Raw genomic sequence first — 23,248 nt, 5'->3', positions numbered from 1 at the left:
GTGTGACGGCACTCTGGGCTTCCCCCTCAACCCCCCCCCACTAAATACCCTCACAAATATTCTTATTTGCAAGTCCTAGTCACGATAGCTTCGCCTGTTGGATTTCTTCCTGCAGTGCTCAAATTAAAAGTGCAGCAGACCTGCCTTCCTGCAAGTGGTGCTGTTGGCGCTGCTCCAGCCCATGTATGAAACAGCTGCTGCACTAAGATGGCAGCTCCCATGAGGCATTGCACTTGAGGAGAGGGCAGGCTAGGAAGCTGCAAATATGAGCTTTTTTTCAGACGCTGAGGAGAGCACAACCACCTGAGGACTTCTGGACAGTTATTGTCCCCCACCTTTCCACTTTTTCTTGTTTGCTTTCTTATTTGTCTTGGGACTGCCTGGGCATTGGAGGGGGTGGAGGGGTGGGAAGAAGAAGCTTCTTCCTCCCTGTGTTTGTCTGGCTGGCTCGTCTTTGCTCCCTTTATACCTCCTCCACCGATTAAACACAGATTAAAAACTCAGCGCTGGAGACACAGAGAGTTCCATTTTGAGAATGAATCCTTTATTTTCATACTTTCTCCATGTCACTCATTGTTTTATAAACCTCTGTCACTTCCTCCCCTGCAGCCATTTCCCCTCCTGGCTAAACAAACCCAACTATTTAATCCTTTTTTTCCCTCTTTTGTATCAGAAGCTATCTATTCCCCTGACCTCTATTCATTTGCTTCTGCTCTAATGGATGTTGAACCCCTGATACTCTAGAGAAGCTGAAGAATTGCCAGAAAACCATTCTCAACTAGGAATGGGAAATAAAATTGATTTAGTTCACATTTATAACTGAACCTACAAGACCCACTCTATCCGAAACAGTATGTGAACCAATACTCAGGCAGTTTGTGTTTCTGAATTTTGCAATGCTGTTCTCCAGCCAACTAATGTGTACAAATATATACTAGAGCTGCTGCCTCTGTCTGAGGCTACAAGGCCTTTTCTGCAGTGGTGCCCAACAAGGGAACTCCCTTCTCAGTTAAGCTGACCAGACGCTCCCATTGTTGTTGTTTTTGTTTCTTCATTATCTGGCAGGTGCTTGACAGAGTCTGTACTGTTCCTCTGAAAACAGATGTTTTGCTCCCTGCTATTTTTAGTTATTGTTTCTCCTCCCCACTTTTACTGATGTTGTTAGCTACCCTAAGGCTTTGGGAAGAAGACAGGATATTAATCTTGATAGTCCCAAAAAAGTTCATCTAAGGAGGATAGTAGAACTATGCATGTATAATAATTGCAAAATATATGATTATATGTGCATGTATATACAGGGGGGATTATAGTGTTGTTCATCCCTTGAATAATTATTATTTACACTGATGTCCATATTTGCCCCTAGCCTTCATGCACAAAGTTATATGTAGAAATTTGTGGCTTTGTTTCCTTTTAGTTTTGATAGTCTTCATGTATACGCACACACAGGTCAAACAACTGCATCCCTTTTACAGCTTGAGGCATTCTGTACTATAGCTGAACTTGCCCAATAGCCTTTGCCAACCTGGTGCCCTCCACCATTTTGGATCCCAACTCCTATTGCAGGTTTCCCACAGGCATTCTTCTGTGAGAACAGGATGCTGGACTAGATGGGCCACTGGCCTGAACCACCAGGTTTGTCTTAGGTTGCTGTGCATCATCATAACCTGCCTCCTAGTTTCTGTAGTATAGGCGCCTGCTGACATGGTGGCTATGCTCTGCCTCCATGGTTGAGGCACTGATGCTTCTGAATTCCAGTTGCTGAAAACTATAGGAGGGGAGAATGCTCTTGTGCTCAGCTCCTGCCTGCAGGTTTCCCACAGGCATGTGTATGCTGGACTAGATGGGCTACTGGCCTGATCAGGCAGGCCCTTCTTATGTTCTTATGACATGCCATTGAGTTTGCCTTGTAGTGCATATATACATGAGGAGATTTCAAAGCTAGCCTACAGGCAGTGTATAAGCTCTCTCTTTCTGGATGCGTTGGGCACAAAGGGTTGTTGGTCCAGCTGAAGTTCTGAATGATTTAAAGATAGAGGCAGAGAGGGCAAATTGCTGGGGTAAGAGGATTTGTTTGTTTGACTTGTACGTGGGATTTTCACATATTCAAGGGTTAACTGTAGGCTGGGATATTTAAACACCTCCAACTGAGGTAAGCACACAACTTGTTTGTTCAGGTAAATAAGGAAGGAATTAGATATAATGGGCAAAGGAAGCTTTTTCCTGAACACATTGCATTCCTAGTGTTCAGTTCAGCTGCAGGGCTATCCCTGGTACATAACTAGAGTTAGGTGCCTGTTATCTGAATGCAGTTCTTTACATATTCAGCCCCTGCCACTGAGCTGCTCTGAACAGTCTGGTGGCCTGTGTGCATTCCACAACCTGTGGCAGATGCTTTTGGTGGTCTCTTCCACCCCAGGAAGTTTGATGTCTCTTTAAGTACATGGCCCTGTTGCAAATAGTCATTTGATTCTGATGCAAGAAGAAACATCAACCTCAGCTGTTTGGTTGCCTTAACCAAGTCCCCATCCTCTTTTCTTTGAGTCCTCCATGCCCAGTGGGGGCATTTCAGATTGACAAGAGCATTTTCCTTACAACTTTACTGGATCGATGCTGCCACTGACAGCTGTCACTTCTCTGCTAACCTAAAGGGTAAGTGTGAACATTTTTAACTGATACATGTCAGAAGCAAGCCTTTCCACTCTTTCAAAAACCCAATGCTATATCTCTGTCTGAAGTAATGTGTGTGTATGTCTTGTTCTAAGCGAGCTATGATTTTTAAGATTTTCCTTTTGGCTTCCCCTTACATGAACAGTCCATTCTTTGTCACCAGATGCCAGTTGGCTGAATGTGTACAATTTCCCCCTTCCTTGCAATCTAAGGGATTCTCAGCAACCTGAGAAAATACATAAGTTGTCCTGCAACTACTGTTTTGCTGATGCAACATAACTATGCCTTTGAAAATGTTCCCCTGGTTAGTCATCCCTGTATTTGATCTGCAACAGCCATTCTACACGTAAAACCATTGCTTGATGTTAAAGCCATCAAGCGCCACATGTTTGTGTGTGGACTCTCTTGCTGTGCTTGTCCACCTGGCAACTTACTGCATTTCTGGCTCAGTGCATGAACTCAAAACTAGAAGTATTAGAAGCCATGCCAGTGATGGGAGCGGTGGCTGCGGGGGGAAGGAATAAATTGTTGCACAAGAGATTTTTCTGCCATTTTCTGCTGTGCTAGGTACACTGACTTCAGCATTTCCACAGTGCACTGTGTAGATTACTGGGGTTCATGGTAGGAGCTCTGTGGCTTGGGAGGGTCAAATGTGCTGCATCTAACGCAAAGCAGTGTAGTGTAGTGTAGCATAGATCTTATAAATAACTGGCATGTAACTATGATGACTGGTTGTTGGCATCCGTCTGTCTCGAGAGATAGTGGAGTGTACTGGGGGGAAGGGTTTGAAGTCAAACCACTGCGTTAGTAGCACTGAAGTGACCTTCCTGGGGCACAAAACAGGGCAGTGTGTATGGAGATATTGAACTGCCCAGACAAAAAGAACCCCCTCTTGGCCCCACTAATGTGGTCCAAAGGAAAGCAGAGCAATACGTTTGCCACCAGCTTGCCTGCAGGAGTTGCTGGAAGGGGCCATCCAACCTTCTTAGGAACTCAACTCTGGATTTGTGTAGGGTTATCTCTCAAAGATGTCTTGCAAGGCAGCAAATGCTTAGGATCAGAGTTTTCCTTCTCCTAGATGGGCTACTTTCCCAAGTTGACGAGCCCCATCTGCCCCTCACTTCCCTCTACAACATATGCAAGAAACTGCCTTCTTGGCCCCACAACTGGTCTCATCCATTCAATCTGCTGGAGCTTGTCTTCGCATGCAGGGGAAGTCCCTAACTCACCGAGGGTTTAAGACCCATCTGTTACCCTCACCAGGTTTAGCTGACCAGTCAAAGCAGTTCCTGGAGTGTGGCTGCTGACAGCACCTAGGAGCCACAGGTGAGGGCTGAGTGCAGAGTGGGGGCCAAAGGTGGACTAACTACCCCAGAAGGAGCACAATGTACTACTCCCCCCCTAATACTCCACACACTCCTCAACCTATTAACAGTTCTAATGATTCACTGAAGTAGTTTTAGGTACATGTGAAACAGAATTCAGCAGCCGTGACTTAAAACTAATTTGGTGATGTTTGGTGGCTGAGACATAGCTACAGAAGGTCATTCTGCATCTTTCATTCTTATCCCCCTCACCGCAAACCTGTAGCCTCTTCAAGCTGCTCCCCTCAGTTCCCCTGCCCCAGGGCCAAAGGCAAATTGACATTATGTTGGTTTGTTTCCCCCCCTTTGTGGTTATGCTTGGTTAGTGAAACACAAATGACACCTCACCTGCCAAATCCCTTCACAGCTACTTCTCAAAGATGCAGGATTCCTTGCTGGGCAAGCAACTTCCCAGGAGAGGGAAGAGGGATTTATAAGCAGGGGCTTCCCACCATTTTGAGGGGAACATCAAGCTCTGCTGCTCAGCTGGGACATGCTCAGGTTTGAGTTCTGCTGGTAGCCAGACCACTCCCTGCGCTGTTCCCATCTGAGCAGTGGGAATCAATAGAGTTGCAGGTGGAGAGAGGGCAGTCTGACCCTGGGACATGAAGACCTGTTCGCAAAGGAATAGGAACATCAAAGCCAGCTCAGAATAGGGGGCGCCATTACCCATGCATCTCTGCAGTGTCTCCAGGTAAACAGTTGCATGGATATTGGTTTTCCACTTATGCTTCTGTCCGATCTAAATGTGGATGGAAGAACTGACAACCTGATCTTTCCTCTTAACATCTAGTGACAATTTGTTGAAAATGGCTAATTTAGGGAATTTCCTTGGAGGGAGAGTGGTTGATGAACTGAGGATTAAGGATGAAGTGCTGGGGAGAGATAAAGGTGAGAATATATGAAAGGGTGCTCCCAGAAACTTTTGACTGCAACATCACTCTTTGATTTATTAACAATAGAAAAAGATGTTTACTTCTTTCCAGGTAAGAACTCCATTTACTTTGTAGGCTTTATGTTGAGAATAAATTTGACTCACTGCCAGTAAAAGCTTTTGTGGCACCAGAACATTTCTCTCTTTTTCTCATTGGTGGGAAATTTTGGAGATCAGAGCTTAAATCCATGATCAGCCATGGTTACACTGAGTAGTTTTTCTCAACCATGTTGTTCATCTGTAAAGTGGGCATTTTAATAAGGACTCCTCAATAAAGCATATTAGCAAAGAGAAGTCGGACAGAAGCATTCTGCATATTAAAAGCTCCTTTAAGAGGGAACATAACTGTGAGTAAGAGAGGACACAACTGGGTCAGAGAATAATCTTGTGTGTTACCCCATTCAGAGCTATTGGGAGACAAAGTTGGAATTTGTATCAATACAATGTGGTTCTTCCTTATATTAGCACTGTATAGCACCATTTGCTATCAAGGTGTCCTTATGTAATTTTGAGCATGAAGTATAATGTGCAATATAAAACACTGATAAACTGCAATACGGTATAGTACAGTGAGACATTGCAATATGGTTTAGTGTAGTTCACACTGCATTGGTACTAAAATCAATATCAGGGTAAGCAGCTGTCTGTTGCTGTCAAAATGAATGTGGCAAACATGTAGCAACTGCAGTTTGCACAGGTAGGATGCTGTGCACAATGATCAACATCTTCTGTGGCAGCGCTGTGGTGATCCATCCATTAGTTTACGGAGCTGAAGAGACATTAAATCTAGATTTTTTAAAAACAAACACAACCATTTGATTCTTTGGTGAAGTATGAATAAGAATTCAGAATCCAAGGTGCTCCAGCCTCTATCTTCTCTGTTTCCCATCTGCAAAATGGGGGCAATACTGCCACCTATCTTTAAAAGGTGAATGTTGAGAGAAAGTAGTGCAGCACAGTGGTACCTCGGGTTGCATACACCTCAGGTTACAGACGCTTCAGGTTACAGATTCTGCTAACCCAGAAATAGTACCTCGGGTTAAGAACTTTGCTTCAGGATGAGAACAGAAATTGTGCTCTGGCGGTGGGGTGGCAGCAGGAGGCCCCATTAGCTAAAGTGGTGCTTCAGGTTAAGAACAGTTTCAGGTTAAGAATGGACCTCCGGAAAGAATTAAGTACATAACCAGATATACCACTGTATATATTATTAGTGGGAGGGATTATCTCCATTGCTAAGCTTCCACAAGCTTATAGAATTCATTCTTGAAAGTTCTTTCGGGACACTAGGCCAAGCGTAGTTAACCTGTGGCTGCTGAACTAATCTCCCATTGTCCCTGACCACTGGTCATGTTGGCTATGGCTGATGGGAGTTGTAGTTCAGCAACATCTGGAGGGACCACTCTTGTGCTAGGCCAACAAAAGTATTGCATCTACCTAATTAACAAGTCCACTTGCATGGTAGATAAATGACTGCTGTGAAGTATAGGTTGCCTTGCCATCTAGAGAAGCAAGTCAGATGTGGATGGCTTTCTATGTGACCCATGGAGGAGTGCTATTCCATCAGGCAGCAGACCTAGACCTCCAGGTTACAAATAGAACTCCACGAGCTTTCTCTGAAAAGGTGTGGATCAGAACCAGGGACAGTTCTCAAGGGCATCTGTGGCTCTGCTCTTGAAATATTGGGGTGGGTGGGGCTGATTGAATTAAGCATCTACATGGTGTCAGACAAAATTGTGAGAAATTCTGATCTGTAGTGGGCTGGTGGGTGCCATTCACAGTGACAATGAAATGAAGCTTCCTTGCAGTGCAACATTTGGGTTGTGAGTTGAAGTTTTCAGACTCTTAAAAGTGCACACGGTGGAAAATTATCAGAATCGAAGGGGAAATTATGAACCGTTCTACTCACATCTCAGCACTGAATAATATTGGCCTAAAAAATATTGAACTTGATAAAACAGTGGGAATATAATGAGATACAAAAATATCTGTGTGTTCCTAAATCTTTACACGCCATGGACATGAAGTAAATAAATAGTAGAATTTTATTTTGGGAAGCTTTGCATTTGAAGCCACCTGACAACCAAAACAATGTTCTCCTTTTTGATTCTGAGCCTGAGCTGAACCCATTCCTAAGAGGGTAAACATGAGTCTTTTAAATTGACTGCCGAGTTAAGGGCAACCCACACCATCCTGACAATCCCAAACACTCGCTCTGGAAATCTAGTCCCATGGAAATGTCCTTGCAAAAATATGGACTTTCCAGAGATGATAACCAGGCATTTTGACAGCCTCGGCTGGCTATCTCCATTTCCCAGTTTCTTAACTTCACTTGGCTCTAAAGTAGCAAAGTATTTTTCATGACCAATTTGATAAGCCAATAAAAGGCATCTAATTGACTTCTCCTCCCCACCAGCTGGCTGGCAGGCAAAGCAAACAGGGCTTTAGTTATTCTGCACCCAACCTGCTGAACTTTGATAACTTTTGTCTCCAAGTGCTTGGAACCCAGGTGGTTCTTCTACTTGCTTTGTTTTCCCTGTTGTGTAGTACCTAATGCCATAAGTGTTGGAAGGTGCCCAGGGACCAAATCTGTCAGCTCCTTTCATCATATTAGAGTGAGTTAGCAGGCATTCTTGACGATACTAATTCCAAGCACAGGCAGTGGGAACTGCTACACTCGTTCTGATGTTCTGATCAATGGGTAGGTATTAAGATATTAGGCCTGGTGGGAGGTAGAATCTGTATACTGCTGGAAGCAGCTGACAAAACACTCTGGGGAAGGAAATGTAATAAAATATTGAGCTAAGAGTTTTGCCAAGTTGATGATTGACAGGGTTGCTATCTTGATCTGTCTATTGATCTAGATATGTTGTATACCTGAATGCAATTGAATTTGAGAACTGGTGTGTGCTGCATACAGAGGTACACATATACATGATTGTATATTCCCCCCTTAAAATGAAATTATCTCTTTGTAGGGAAAAATTATCATGTATGAAGAACCCCTCAGAGTTCTGCAATCTGTGTGAGGAACCACCACTGGAAACCATACAAAAGGTCTAGACTGTAATCTCAACTCCCTATTTGGATTGGTGAACATCAGTGGCAGGCAATGTGGTACCTTCCAGATGTCATGCACTACAACTCCCATCATCTCTAACCACTGACCATGGTGGCTGGGGCTGATGGGAATTGTAGTCCAACAATATCTAGAGGGTGCCAACACATTGACTTTCTCTTTCCTAGCTGTGCATAAAGTCAGAATCAAATTCTTGATTCCAGAGTCAAATTTTTAAGATCTCAGGGTGGGCTACAACAATTAAATACAACGTTAAAACAATTTAAAACAACTTATACTCCTAAAACTATCCATGCTTAGGTGTCAAATCCCAGGATAAAGAGGTGTTTGAATAGTTTTTAGCCCTTGCTGCAACTTTCATTTATATTTTGAATTTGCATTTGCTTTCTTATTCTGTCTTTATTTTTGAATGAGCTGCCCTGGAAGCATAGCTGCAGGGCAGAGTCTTAATTTTAAAAATAAATGTATGATCCTTTTCCAGGCTAGTCCCACTTCTCTGTTTCTCTCACATTGTAAAGACCACACACAGGCTTGCAGTCTGGATTAATTTTATTTACAGAGTCAGTATGTCACCTACAGAAATAGAAGAAAAAAATAAAATACAATAAAAGCAAATCAGTGAAACAACAAAAAGCAGTATTAAAAAAAATGAGCAGCAGCAAGTTCGACATCACTGAAAGCAGAACCCAAAGTGTGACAGATGACAAGTGGGTGGAACAGTGCCCAGCTTTAGTTTAAATTAAGGTAAGAAAATCCAGGCAACGTTACCAGGTTTTGTGTCACCAAAAGACTGAAAATACAGATGTAGCACTCATATATGCTATCTGAGCTTCTCTCTCCTCTGCTATAAAGAGTGCTATCAATTTGCATATGTCTACTAAGAGCTCTGCTGTGGAATTCATCCTAAACCAACCTATTTGCCTGCAGAATTAAGTTTAATTAATAGGATCATTGTCTAGAGCAGGCTTTATTCTCTGCTCTCAGCATAGGTGAACCAAGCTCTGTTGAGGTCAGCAGTTAGCCAAAGCTGGGTTCCATAATGACATTAGAAAATGTTGTCCAGATCTAAATGCGAATGGTTACTGAAAATAAGATAGATTTAGACGCCAGACAGACAGAATTCAGAAGGAGATGCATAGACTGCTGAAGGGGAATCCCAGGGCTCCAGGAGGGTCTTTGTGACCTGTGGTAGGTGGGGTGGTTATTTACCTTTCGGAACAAGTCCAGAAACATAGTATTTTTAGACCTTCCTTTCTTCCATATAAGCAGGTGGTGCTGGTAGCCAGGGCTCCATATTACCAACAACCTCTGCTGAGCCCTTTTGGGTGAGGAGAGGCTTTGGTCTATGCCTTCCAACCTTTATAATGGTCTAGTGCTTGATCTGGTGCTGCCCTTGAAGAGAATATGGAAGTCTGAGTGGTGACATTAACCAACCTTTTCAGAAGGTAAAATTAAAATTATTTGGTTTTCCAAAACCAGTTCATGTGCTTCTTTGTCAAACGTAGACTTACCAAGCTAAATGTTGCCCAATAACAAAAATAATAGCATATTTGAATTCCTCACACCGAAAAACATATTTTTAAAACCCCTGACTGAAGAAATTTGCAAAAATTAAGTTTCATCCCCTAAAATGACATGCCCTATGGGGTGGGGAGGTATATGGGTGCAATAGTCCACATTTAGCAATAGATTAAGACAGCCCACCCTTGAGCCTTCAAGTTTTGTTGATTCTGACCTGACTCACTCCCTGTGCCATTTCAAATCTGTCGCATGTCTTAAGGTGTGGCTCTGCCTTGCCAGATGCCTGAGGGCCAAACTGCAAGTTATGCAAATAATGTGACGGTTGTGTGGTTGTTTTTGACTTGTGAAATAGGTGTTGCAAAAGAGGCCACCAGGATTGGGACCAAACTTCTCAGGGAAGAGGGGTAGCCCATTATTCCTGTGCTACAACCATCTACCTCAAAGCTGCTATTTTTACTGATACAATATTTATTTGGTTCATTTATATTCTGCCTTTCTTCCATCACGGAAGGCAGTGTACATGTGGTTCCTGGGCAGTCTCCCATTCAGGCACTGACTCTAGTTTTACAAGTCATATGGACTACAAATGTGTCTCGTTTTGAAATCAAAGTTGCGATTCTCAGGGGTGTTGAATTCTGCAAACCCCATGTCAGTACCAAACTCCATTGTAAAATGGGCATTGGGAGTTTGTCAAGCAGAGCCTGGCCACTCCAAGATTGCATTAAGCCAGGTAATTTTGGCGCAAGTTAAGCCATCGTTTCCTTTCCTTTGAGATAATTTGATATACAAATTTTGGGCCAAAACCCCAAAATTGTTAATCAACATGTTAAAGGGTTTAGTTTCAGTCTCAGGCTCTCTCCAAGGTGCTGGGGCTGACAACGAGGAACTAAGGGGGAAACACCCCCACCCCTGTTAATCACCTGTTATGATTAACCGCTGTTTGCTTAAGCCCCAAGCAATTAGACTGCCTCTGCCTTTGAAAAATTAATAAGAGCACCGAGAAGAAATAAAACTCCAGTGGCTACCTGTAGCATGGAGCTGCAGATTCAAAGCCCATTGGGTCCTTCTGAAATATTTGAAATGAATTATAATGATGTAGGAATCGTGGGCTCAAGTGTGTAGAAAAGTAAGGTGATAGAGGGAAAATGTTTGAGAAGAGAAATAATAGAAATATGAAGCAGAGACCAATCACTGAACATTTAATGAGCTTTGGGGACAAAATTAAGGAGAGTGATGCTTTTTAATCACTAGAAGAGGTTCACTGGTGGAAAAAAGAGGGTGAAATTGCTGTGTGGATGTATATAATGTGCTTACAGAAGCAAGGAGCTCAGAGTCTTAGTCAGAATCATGGACAGGAAGAACTTTGTAACTGGTCAAAAGCTGTGGATTTAATGTTTTAATTAAGGGATGGAAAGAGGGTTGTGAGAGAAAAAATAGCTTTCCTTTCCTTTCTTTGGACAGTTGCTATTTCCCTGGCTTGCTGTTGCAGTGAATCCACTTCTTTTTTAGAGCAGCTTCTCCATGTAAACAGTTCCCCACCTATCCCATAAACATAAAGGCAGCAGGCAGCCTCTGTGCCAAAGCCAGAGAAAGCCAAACAAAGGTCCCCACCCTTTAAGTACAGCACGTTTTGTCAGAAGATCACTCAGGCCTTTTGCTTTCACAGTCTAAGGCACCCTTCGTCAACCTGTGCCCACCAGCAGTGCTAGATATGGCCCATGGGAGTTGTAGTCCACAACATCAGTCATGGCCTGCAGGTTTCTAGAAGTCAAGTCTGAAATGTTTGATGGTGCCTCTTTGGGACCTTGGTGTGTTTTGCCTCTGGTCTGGCAAGCTGTGGAGCACAACCATGAAGCAAGGAAGTGTGGGTAGAACAGACGGGAGTGCAGTTCCAGCTCTGTGCTGCAACCAAGCCAGCAGGCCCTACTATCCAGGGATGCCATAAGCTACCAGCTACTTGTGATATTTACAGGTGTCGTAAGTTGGCTACCATTACTTTAAAGCAACCTGGTGCCCTCCGGACATTGTTGGACCACAAATCCCATCAGTGTGCTGGCTGGGGCTGATGGGAGTTGTAGTCCAGCAACATATGGAAAGCAGCAGGTTGGTGAAGACTGCTTTAGAGCAGGGTTGGGAGGGGGGACTTTTACAGGCCAAGGGCCACATTATCAGTGGAGAATAATTATCAGAGTTCAAGGGCCCATTCCAGCCAGACAAAAGCACACAAGGAAGGTGTGAAGCAGGCCCAGTGAAGAGTGTGGCCTGAGGAGAGACCCATGGGTCAGCTTGAGAAGTCTGGAGGGGGGTGCATTTGGACCCTGGGCATAGGGCACCCCACCCCTGCTGTAGAGAATGAGGTTCATCCCTTCTACCTGTCAAGAAACGAGGTTTCAGTGGTCTGAAATATAAATGTTGTTGTTTCACTAGCCCCATCCATCTCCACCCTAGTTACGTGATAGGCTGTCTGGGGAAGGATACTTCTAGCTAAGGCAGGTGGAGCACGGCAGAAACAAACTACATCTGGCATAAGAAGCCAGGCACAAGCCCTGCAGATTAGATGGCAATTGGGATGTGCTACCAAGAGTGGGGTGTGCAATTGGGAAAGTAATTCTACAACACCAAGCATAAAACCTAGTAACTTTTACATGTAGAATGTAAACGTCTTGTCTGTGTCAGTGTGCAGTGCTTGAAATGCTGATGGGAAGGTGGTGGCGTTTGGTCCCATGTTTTCCCGACCAGGACATGGAGAGCCTGAGCATGCAGGTGACAGGGAGAGGCCAACAGGCAGCTGCAGCTCTGCTGACGTCAAGCCATCAAAATGCCTGGCATGCTATCTACTTCATTATCTCCTTTGCTTGTGGTCTAGGCAGGAGTATGATCTAATCCCACTTCCAAGCAACCCCCCACCGTCATAATTCGGCAGAGGACTTCCAATAAAGGGCCTTGCAAGCTGTTACCAGATTCTCTTTTGTGTCGGAAGCCACAGGGGGGCTGGATTTAGGGCTGATTTCTCGGGGCCTTAATTTAATCCAGAGCAAATAAACTAGAGGTTTGCAGCTGGGCAACATCTCTGTGGGTAACCTAGAGGTATAAGCACTCTTTGGGGATTCCTAGTATTAGAAGCATTATTCCCACCTGCTCCCCAAAAGCAGTTTTCTGAACAGCTGGCATTGTCCTTGACCTGTGGAGAGCCAGACTTCATGGTATTTAACAGGAAAAGATCCATGGCCTTTGTGGGATAAAATAATTACATGGTTGAAGGGGCAAACAGTCCATCAGCTCCAAATCTGTGTGGTAAAATATGACGCTACCTATATCATATTTTGTCTTATGCAACCTGCATAATCTATCCACAGATCAACCCACAGAATGCAGTCTGTTTGAAAACCTATGTCATCTGAGTAAATTCTATAGGAATATCTTTCCTGGCTTAGATACAGCCATTTATTCAGTCTTGTGTTCAGCCTCTGATAGAGACTATAGGCAGGATCCACCTAACCGGTCCCATCAATGGAAGCCCTGCACAACGACTTCCACTTGTGCAGTGGGGCTTCCCCTGCTCTTCTCCCTCTGTGTGCCCCCACACCTCAGAAAATGGCTGTGGGGGAAGGGGATCAGGAAGATCCCCAAAACAGCACACAGGGGAGGAGAGGAGGTATCATTCTGCCTGGCAAGCTGGAGTGCTTGCAGAAGACGAGATGACTGGAGTGTGATGTACTTGAGAGAACTTAGTCCCTTGAGTCCCTTATTAGTCTTCTGGTGATGATGAGGATGTTTATTTGTTGCAACTTACCTAATAAAAAATGGAAACCACAAAGAACCAACAATAATAACAACAATAAAGCAAGACCCAAAGTGATGGCCACGAATTTGGAAAGCTGTAAAAGAGGATTTGACAAACTCATGGTAGATGAAGCTATCAATGGCTACTAACCACAATAGCTGTGTTCTCCCTCTGCTGTCAGCGGCAGTGTGCTTCTGAGTGCCAGGTGGGGAGAATCACAGGTGGGGAAAGTTGCTGTTGCACTCAGGTATGTGGCCTTCCTATAGGCATATGCAGAAAGTGCTGCTGTGCTCAAGTCCTGCGTTTGGGCTTCCCTGAGGCATCTGGTTGGCCACTGTGAGAACAGGATCCTGCACTGGATTGGCCTTTGACCTGATCTAGCAGGGCTCTTCTTAAGAGCTTACTGGCTGCTGTCCCTTTCACTACTGTTCATGGGACAGCAAATATTCACTTTTCCTATCTATGCCACATGTTACTGTTGTTTTTAACATGGGATAGAAGGTAGAGGCAAAACCTAAGACTGAATCCGGCCACTGTTTTACACTGGTGATATTATAGACCATTTTTAGCACAAGCTGCCTTGCTCTGTTTTGTAAATGAATGTTCCCTTTGTCTGAGTACCTAGGAAGCTGCCTTTTATCAGGTCCGACTATTTGTCCTCTTGCCTAGTATTTTCTGTTCTGACTGGCAGCAGATGTCCAAGATTGCAGACAAAGGTTTTCCACACAACCTGTTCCTTGTCTTTTAACTGAAGTTGTCTTTTAACTGAAGAACCTGCATGCAAAAGCAAGTCCTCTATCACTGAACTATGGTCCCTTGCCTAAATGGTTTTCAGTGAATGATGATGTGCCATAAAAAATACCCAACACTCTCCTGGGCTGCACATGGCAAGAGCAGGTCAGTAGTGATAGGCAAACCTTTCTTTTGTGGGATTTGATTGTTACTAATCTTCTCCCTGATGAACCTCAAAAAAGTTCTGATGAACCCCAAGGACTCCAGAACACAGTTTGAAAACATATGCAAAATGCCATCCCAATCTCTGAGTGGTGCAAGATTCCAGGGATTCTTGGATTATGTTGCGTTTCAGCATCTATCTACAGTATCTATCTATCTATCTATCATCTATCTATCTATCTATCTATCTATCTATCTATCTATCATCTATCTATCATCTATCTATCTATCTCTATCTATCTATCTGTCTGTCTATCTACCTATCATCTATCTATTATCTATCTATCTATCTATCTATCTATCTATCATCATCTATCTATATCTATCTATCTATCTATCTATCATCTATCTATCTATCTATCTATCTATCTATCTATCTATCATCATCATCTATCATCTATCATCTAATTATCTACAGTCGCTTTCCCCAACCTGGTGCCATTCAGATGTTGCTGGACTCCCATCAGTTCCAGCCTGAGTAGCTTATGATAATGGTAGTTATAATCAAACATAGAATTAAACTGGAGGACTAATTAATTCTTGATTTGCATTTGTAACGAGGCATGGTAGTTCTAGTAGCCCAATACATTTTGCTGTTCAAAGCCAAGCCAAGATGCATCCTACAACCCCAATGTTAGGGTCAGCACTTCAAAAAGTCCTGCTGTACCATTCAAACACCAATTCCAGTCTCCACCTATCTCCCCTCATAGTGTTATCTGAAGCAGGTCCCTATTGCATGGCAGGGGCATGACAACATCTATGAATATTAGCTGTGCACAAGTGACAGATCCCTTTAGATCCTGTTCCCTCCCCACTGAGATCTGGTGTCAGATTTTCCATGCGCTCTGGGAACCAGAGGCCCAATTTATTTGCTCACATATCATGTTCTGCAGCACAGGCTCTTGCTGTCCATGGGATCTCAATGTCCCAAATTTATGCTGCTGCTTTTCCCTTTCTCCTGTTTCTGTCCTCTGTTGGCTTCTCCTGCCTGTGGAACTGCCAACAAGAACCAGGACATTCTGGGACTTAAGAGAGCATGTTGCGTAAAGAGGCACACTCCTCTCTCTTCTAGAATTTCCTGTACAGGCACAAATTCTCTCCCCCTCACCCCAATTGTTGTTTTCCAACACTGATTCAGATCAACTCCAACAAATCTCACAAGATCTCGTGTGATCCCATATAGATCCAGGGAAATTAGAAGAAGCATCTTCAAGCATGATATTTATCAATACTATAATGAATAGAATAGAATAGAATAGAATAGAATAGAATAAGGCTAGGCTTCCCTGAACCTTCATATCTGGGTGAAGTTCCAATTTCCCCTGCCTAGGCTCACATCAGCTTAATTAGGAACATTAAAATTTATGCCAGTATCTTGCATGAACATTTGGTTGAAAGCATAGTCTTATTTTAAGATTGTCCTCCACTTTCTTGCCTTATTTGCAGGATAAAGCACTAAAAATACAGAATCAGAGAGAGAGAGAGAGAGACATCTGGTGGGTTCAGCCACATTTGTGAGCAATTGTACATGTTCCCATGTGAATGCAGCAGAGACATCCATTTTGTCAAAACTTGTGTCAGTGGGTGATATAATTTGGGGGGATGGGTATGTGAGGAATGAGCCCAGTGATGCTGTATGGTCTGAAGGCATGTGAGGCTGCAGAAGCACAGCAGATTTGAGTCTGGCCAGTGCCTGTATGGGTGATTGTTCCTTGGGTTCCATGATGGAAGAAAGGTGGGAAAGAAATGTAAGGGGGAAATTAAATAAGAGTAAACATTTTGGGTGCATTAATGAAGTTTGCAGGATCATAGTTGCTGGAAGTGGTGCCAGTAGAAATATTACTTTTCATAATTTTAGAAGTCACAAATATGTCTTCTCAAATATTGAGGGTTACGGGTGGTGGTGGTGGAATATAGGTTGGTGGTAACTGAGCATGCAGATGGGTCCAGGTTCAATTCCTGGTATGTATAGTTAAAACATTCAGTTAGCAAGTAATGGGGAAAGAAAGAGCTGCCTGAGACCCTGGAGAGCCCCTACCAACCAGAGTAGTAATACTGGGCTAAATGTAGTATAAATGGTAGAAGGCAGCTTCCTATGTGGCTAAATATATTGTCAGCAGTTTGTATTTTCACCGGGAGCTCTCCAAAGGTCATAGTCTTCTGTCTTAATGGAAGCCTTTGAGTTGAACAATCCCTTGAGCATCTGTGCCTGATTTGTCAGCGCTGTGTTTGAATTACCTGCCCATTAGAAATTACACTGTGCCAGCAAGTCTGAGTTGAAACCAACTTGTACTGCCTGTGCAAGGAAGGAACGGAGTGCTTGCTTTGCTTAGGTTAAGTTGTTCTTTTATTTGCTTTTTCTGCAAAAAGAGCCAAACTTTCACAGATCTACGACAGAGATACGGCTTTTGAAATGTCAGCCTTTTACATTGTACTTTGATTAGTACAAACAACGCTGCAGTTTTTTAAAAAAATGATCAAATGCTAAAGTTTTCTTGAAATCTTTTTTTTCCCTTTTCTTTAACTATGGGTATTAATTTCAGCTATGATTATAATTTTCCAGTTATAACATGCCATGTAAGAGATAGGATTTAATAGTGATCAAAGGAGGTCAGCAACTCATGCGGTTATTTATTATTTTTATTTTAAAGAGTTCCACAGTTCATGTGTTTGTGTCACCGCTGGAAAACCCTTTTACCTCCCCAGTGCCCCACTTTCTAAATCTGTAACATATCTTGTCTTTAGCTGTAGCTGTGCAGATCCACATGAGTTTTTAATTTCATTTAATTATCCCTCCCAGAGATAATTAGGAAATATTTGTAGCTGTAAATTAGAGATGTTGGACCACTCTGTGTGATAAGTGGCAGGAACCTGCATGCCTGGTTTGCTTTAAGAACAAATCAAACTGTAAGATGCCCTCTTCCACTTGTCTTTCATTGGCCAGTAATGGGTCTCTGGCTTGCAGCAAGTGGTGACATTTAATTATATCTTATTTACGATATAGCATTCATGTTGGGGAGCAAATATGGGTCCAGCCCTTGGGCAGAAACTTGCTAGAAACAGCAGTACGGAAATGAATTTTTTTGGCACACTGAAGTGAGCAAAGATAGTAACGTACTGTACAGAACACTTCTGCAAATAAAACCCTTACACAAAGGGCACCTTTATTTGGCTCAAAGAAGGCTACAGCAAGCTCGAGAGATTCCTTTGCTGCTGTTTTTAAATGTGAGCTGTGATTCCCAGGAACCTGAAAGGTGGCCCAAAATGCTACACCGAAATAAGTCATGGCATGAAGGCAATGAACCAGTGCCCTTCCTCATACCAATATTCCCACCTCTATAACGATAAAGCCAATCATCCTTATTTTGCTGACATGAAATTGATAATAGTTTCTGGTTGGCATGTGGTGGTTGAAAATTTGTGGCTTAATAGTTTGAACTCATGTTTTACTCGTTTTTAGCAGTCCTGTGTGCTGCTAGAAATGACAGGGATTAAAAGCAGTACAGTGGTACCTCAGGTTAAGTACTTAATTCGTTCTGGAGGTCTGTTCTTAACCTGAAACTGTTCTTAACCTGAAGCACCACTTTAGCTAATGGGGCCTCCAGCTGCCGCTGCATGATTTCTGTTCTCATCCTGAAGCAAAGTTCTTAACCCGAGGTAATATTTCTGGGTTAGTGGAGTCTGTAACCTGAAGCGTATGTAACCTGAAGCATATGTAACCCGAGGTACCACTATATACACATTGTTGGCTTGAATACAAACAAATAAAATAAATGTATGCTACTTTTGTTAGGGTCATTGCTGTATGATTGGGTTTGGTCATTGCTGTGCTTCTTACTAGCACTGAGTCACGATTTCTGAAATGCCACATGAAAATTCTAGAGTTCTTTGACAGAGAGTATAATACAATTTGAGGATGGGGAGGGTTGTGTGGCAATACCAATAAAAAGAAGAGGCCTTGTAAGCTATGGACTCCAGACACATTTGGATATCCTAGCCTCAACAGCAGCCTTTTAACCACACTCTCATTTCAGAGTGATTCTTTCCCCTCCCACCTTTAAAGCCTCAGGGAACAGCCAGGCTTTCTGTTTGGTTTGTGACAGTTACCAAGGTTGCCATGGAAATTCAGAAGGCTCATCCCTTTCTCTGTTGAGGCCAGGCCTCTCTGTACCAAAGACAGATGGGTGTGATGTTTTAAAGCTCAGATTAAAATAAAAGAAAGTTCATTCAGATCATGATTTCAGGGCTGAAATGTTTGTGGATAAATAATCCATCAGATGTCACCTGTCTGAACGTGTGTATAGGACAGTTCTTTGAGGGAGATTGTATCAGGCCAAATGTGGATACTGCAGTGACTGAGATTTAGGAGATCTGGGTTCCATTATCTCTGCTGCCATGCACTTTATATAAGATTCTGGTAGGTGTGTTTAGGTTCAAAGTCAAACTCTAGGTTCTCCTATGTGCATCCACTCTGGCCTTCTGAATGTGTTCAACTTACCCGCCTGATACTTGATAAGATACCAAAACATTATTTTCTGTAGCAAGCAGGTGTTTTGTTTTTGTTTTTAAATCAAATCTACTTTTCACAGCAAGTGGAGAATCAATCAAATCTGGTGGGAAAGCTCTGATGGCGTGATGCATTCGATTCATATCACCTCACCTATTCCCAGTTTGATGGAAAATGTCTTCAAAAAGCCAAACCTCCCAAGAAGTCACTGAGAGTTGTTAGGGGACCTGTGGTAGACCAGCACCGTTTGCAAACTGCAGTTCCCAGGATTCCTTGGGGGAAAGCCTTGACTGTTAAAGTGGTATAAGAGTGCTTTAAATGCATTGTATGGATTTGACCCTAGTTTTTGCTCTGTACAAGAAGACATTGCAACAAACTAGAGCAAATGTGTGAGTTCACACTCAACAGCCACAATCTTTTATGAAGGTGTGTTGCCTTTACAGTGTCTTTTCTATTACATTTGTGTACATTTTGGATATCCCACTGATGTCCAATTAACTCCTGCACATAAATATCCCTCAGCCTTGATGTTATCTCTGCATGCACACATGTGTCCAGGAACTTAACACCACAAAGAAGTGCTCTTCTTTTATATACACTTCTGCTTGAGTGTGGCTGACTGGAGTGATTTTTAAAAGGAAAACAGAATGTTTCAATATCTCACTATGCTTTATGAAGGGAATAGGAGAGAAGCTACTGAGAACTGCACTGTGTGTGGTCCATACCTGAGCCCTTTAATCTTAGAAGGAAAAGCAGCATACAGTGGTACCTCGGGTTAAGTACTTAATTCGTTCTGGAGGTTCGTTCTTAACCTGAAACTGTTCTTAACCTGAAGCACCACTTTAGCTAATGGAGCCTCCTGCTGCCGCCGCGCCGCCGGAGTACGATTTCTGTTCTTGTCCTGAAGCAAAGTTCTTAACCTGAAGCACTATTGCTGGGTTCGCGGAGTCTGTAACCTGAAGCATATGTAACCCGAGGTACCACTGTATCACAGGGAGCAAGCAAGTTGTTGTCTGCATAGCAATGCAAACAAATAATGATTCTCAAATAATCCAAATGGGCTTTATTCTGATATCTCACCTGGGGTAGATAGGAGAATTTTCTGAAAACAATAGTTCAAAAGTAGCTGTTTGAGGACCTCCCCTGACACACTGACCTTCCATTTCATTCTGACATTAAAACTGCAGAAAGAATACCTGGCCAGAAGAAGACAGTATGAGACGCTGGTCTCTGTACCATGTGAGCATCCAGCCTTTGCTTGCAGGGCTGTCAGCTGTGCATTACACCCCAATGGCATTTTAAAATGTTAGTTTAGCCACAGTTCTAGTTGCTGGGCAATTTAAGATGTGTAAATATTCGCATAAGTAGGAGTTTCCCTTCATCTGGGTGAAATAGACACCACAGTTTTGTTTTGACCCCTAAACATGTAAAGGTTCACAGAGTAACACGGGCATGCCCCAGCCCCTGTGTCAATAGCATTTTACATGATCACATCTGATTTCTCTTTTAAACACCAGTGAATAAACTATTGAGATTCTTAGAAAGTTGAGATAATTTTGATCTGTTTTAGTTCTTTTTTTTTTTGTATGTTTTAAAGTAGGATTGCAATTGTTTCTTGATTTTACTGTTTTATTCTTTGTAAACTGCTTTGAGGGCTTTTTCTTCTTAATAATCAGTCTATAAAATTTATGAAACAAACAAACAAACAAACAAACATGCAAATTGTAAGGAAGTCTCACCATTGGAGTAGAATTGAATATATAGAATTAAGCTGGCTCTGCAGCCAAGGTGCTCCTTTGAGAGGCAACGTGCAGACTAAGGATGACAAACAGGAATACAGATGCAAGTTTATCATACCAAAAAACAAAATAAAATACCAGACTGAACTTTCAAACTCCAGCACTAAATGTGGTTTGAGCCCATCTGTGATTTTTTTGGCCGTGTGTTGACAAGTTCCCTTTGATGGGTTCGGCATGTTAAAGGTTTTGGTCCCTCCTCCTTTCTCACCCTCAGGAAAGTAGAAAGAGATTTGCTGTTGCTCACCATAAAGATATTATCTGATCCTGATCATGGGCAACTCTCTCTTCTGCATTTGATTATCCCTTTGCCCTTACTGACAGGATTCCTTCCCCTGCCCTCTTATTGCCAAATGACCCAGAAGAGAAGTTGCCTGGGCTCATGAAGAGCTATTTAACCTATTTTCATCTAGAGGTCTCTTTGGCCACAGAGTGACTCTTTGGTGGTTTCTTTCCTGTTAACAGGCTTAGCTCTCCTCCATTGTGCCTGATCACTGGGCAGAAATGCAGAAATTACTATCAAACCATCCCTTCTAACTGGTGTGTGGGTTTCTCTGCCCCCCTTTCCTTCCTTCTCCCTTTCTTTGATGACAGATCTGGAGACAAACCTGTGCAGAGTGATGGGCAGTGCTGACCAAGGTTTGACTGCTCTGCCGCGCAGCCGGGTCACCCTTCAAGATCCTTTGCTGTATTCTGGTCTCGACAAACTGCCTGTTACCCGAGACCCTGACAGCCAGAGTTGGAGGTCCCTTGACAGTCCTAGCCCTCCTGCCACACCCGAGCAAACCCTACCCACCTTCTGCTTGCAGTACTTTGATATGCTCTACCCAGACGACAGCAACTGGGTTCCGAAGGGTCTGGCCGAAAGCCAACAGCCCAGCAGCCAAGGCAGCAGGGCAGAAGTACCTAAAGAACCCGAGCAGTGCCCTATCATTGACAGTCAAGGTTTGAGCCTTACACCTGATATGGACTACCAAGCCAGTCTTCACCTGGAAGAACACTCCCTGGAGCAAGTGCAGAGTATGGTGGTGGGTGAAGTGCTCAAGGACATTGAAACGGCTTGCAAGCTTCTCAATATCGCTGCAGGTGAGTACCTAGAGCACCCTCTTCTTTTACTGCTTGGGAGGCCTATCTAGGAAGGCCTATTAGCCCACTGAGGGGAAATATTTATGCAGCAGAGGGCAACGGTGTGGCTGCTGCTGAGTTAATTTCTATGCAATGATCCAAATTCATAGGCAGAAGTCAATATTGCTTGCCTAACATTGGCGGGTCCCATGCTAGTCTCAGGCCACTGCTTATGTTGCCTGTGAAAGATACCATGTATGCTTATGGTGCAATGTGGCTATTGAATAGAGTTGCCACAATGGGCATGAGTCAAAACTGCATTGGGGTTGGCATGAGAATGTATTGCCTCAGTGGCAGACCTTGGGGGTCTCAAATTTCACTGGTGCCCTGCCCCTGCCTATTGCCTTCTGGTTTACTTCATAGTTGCAGTGCCCCCTGCGGTTGTACCAGCCACACTTCCCTAAATCTGCCTCTGATTTCCTACCTCCTTGCTTTCAACCTCTGTAACAAGGGGGCCTGAAAGCATTCTTCATGTGATATTGTGTAGAATGGCCTATGCGGGGCCCGCTCTATTTAATCATTGGTTTATCTCAAGCATCTAAAGGCAATTGAAATCTGTGAAAACTCTATTGACTTCTGTAGTGCCAAATGTTGACCTTTAGCCCACGAAACAGAGTGGTTGCGAATCCCATTAATAATAGTAATAATAATAATAATAATAATAATAATAATAATAATAATAATAACACCCCACCCATCTGCCTGGGCTTCCTCAGCCACTCTGGGCAGCTTCCAGCACATAAAAAGCGTCAAACATTAAAAACTTCCCAAGAATGGACTGCCTCCACATGTCTTCTAAAAGTTGTGCACTTCTTTATCTCCTTGACATCGGATGTCAAATTCTAAAGACTAAGAATTTGTGATCTAAAATTTTCTGTCACCCAAACCCCCCAAATTCTGCAAAATATTCAGTACCACATTTCCCATTCGACTCTGTGGTTTGTTTTTTTTAAAGGGAAAGAACAGGGAATAACCCATGCTTCTGATTACAGTTAACTGCAGAGGGGAATGGAGTTTCACATTGTGAAGCTCTACATACTCAAAAGGCAGGGGCCAAGGGGAAAGATACTGGGCTGGCCCAACAGTTTTGTGTCTCCTGAAATGGGTGCTGTCAACTGGAAAAATATGAAGCAGGATGGGGTTTGTATTCATTAACCATTTGGGATAAGTCCTTTGAGACCTTATCAAGCCACAGGCTTATTATGCAGCAGCATTCCTTCCTTTCCCTTGATTCGTCAATGTCCCCTCCCTCCATATGAGGAGGATCAGAGAAGTCTCTGGGAATGGATGTGAGAATGTTTATCAGAATATTGTGCCCCATATCTGCTGAGTGTGCTATTCTAGGCACCAATGTCTTGCTACCTTCCCCACTTGCCCTGGAATTAGCATTGTTGTTCACCCATATAGAACTCCTGAGTGACTTGCAGAAGACTTATTTGATTTTGTTTTCTGCTGTCTTGGAGCTATAAGGAAAGACTTCACAGCTGGTAGCACACATTATGACATGAATACACCAT

The 23,248-nt window shown here is 43.2% G+C and overlaps 1 protein-coding gene across 3 annotated transcripts in view; it reads left to right on the top strand.

The window, feature by feature from the left end:
* Positions 1 to 2,196: 2,196 nt before the first annotated feature.
* The window catches only part of SPDEF (SAM pointed domain containing ETS transcription factor), a 28,843-nt gene continuing 7,791 nt past the window's right edge, over positions 2,197 to 23,248 (top strand). Inside the window, exons 1-2 of one of the 3 annotated variants that reach the window (XM_083618061.1) lie at positions 2,197 to 2,652; positions 21,201 to 21,692. In XM_083618061.1, the coding sequence (XP_083474187.1) occupies positions 21,227 to 21,692 (466 nt within the window). In that variant the 5' untranslated portion in view covers positions 2,197 to 2,652; positions 21,201 to 21,226. Of the gene's footprint in view, positions 2,653 to 4,690; positions 4,729 to 4,808; positions 4,926 to 21,200; positions 21,693 to 23,248 lie in introns of those variants that run through there. The other 2 variants (XM_083618062.1, XM_083618060.1) reach the window with 2 other exon arrangements.

This window comes from Podarcis filfolensis, assembly GCF_964270895.1.
Source record: "Podarcis filfolensis genome assembly, chromosome: 6".
NCBI classification, from domain to species: domain Eukaryota; kingdom Metazoa; phylum Chordata; class Lepidosauria; order Squamata; family Lacertidae; genus Podarcis; species Podarcis filfolensis.
This window is presented reverse-complemented; position numbering and strand designations above follow the sequence as displayed.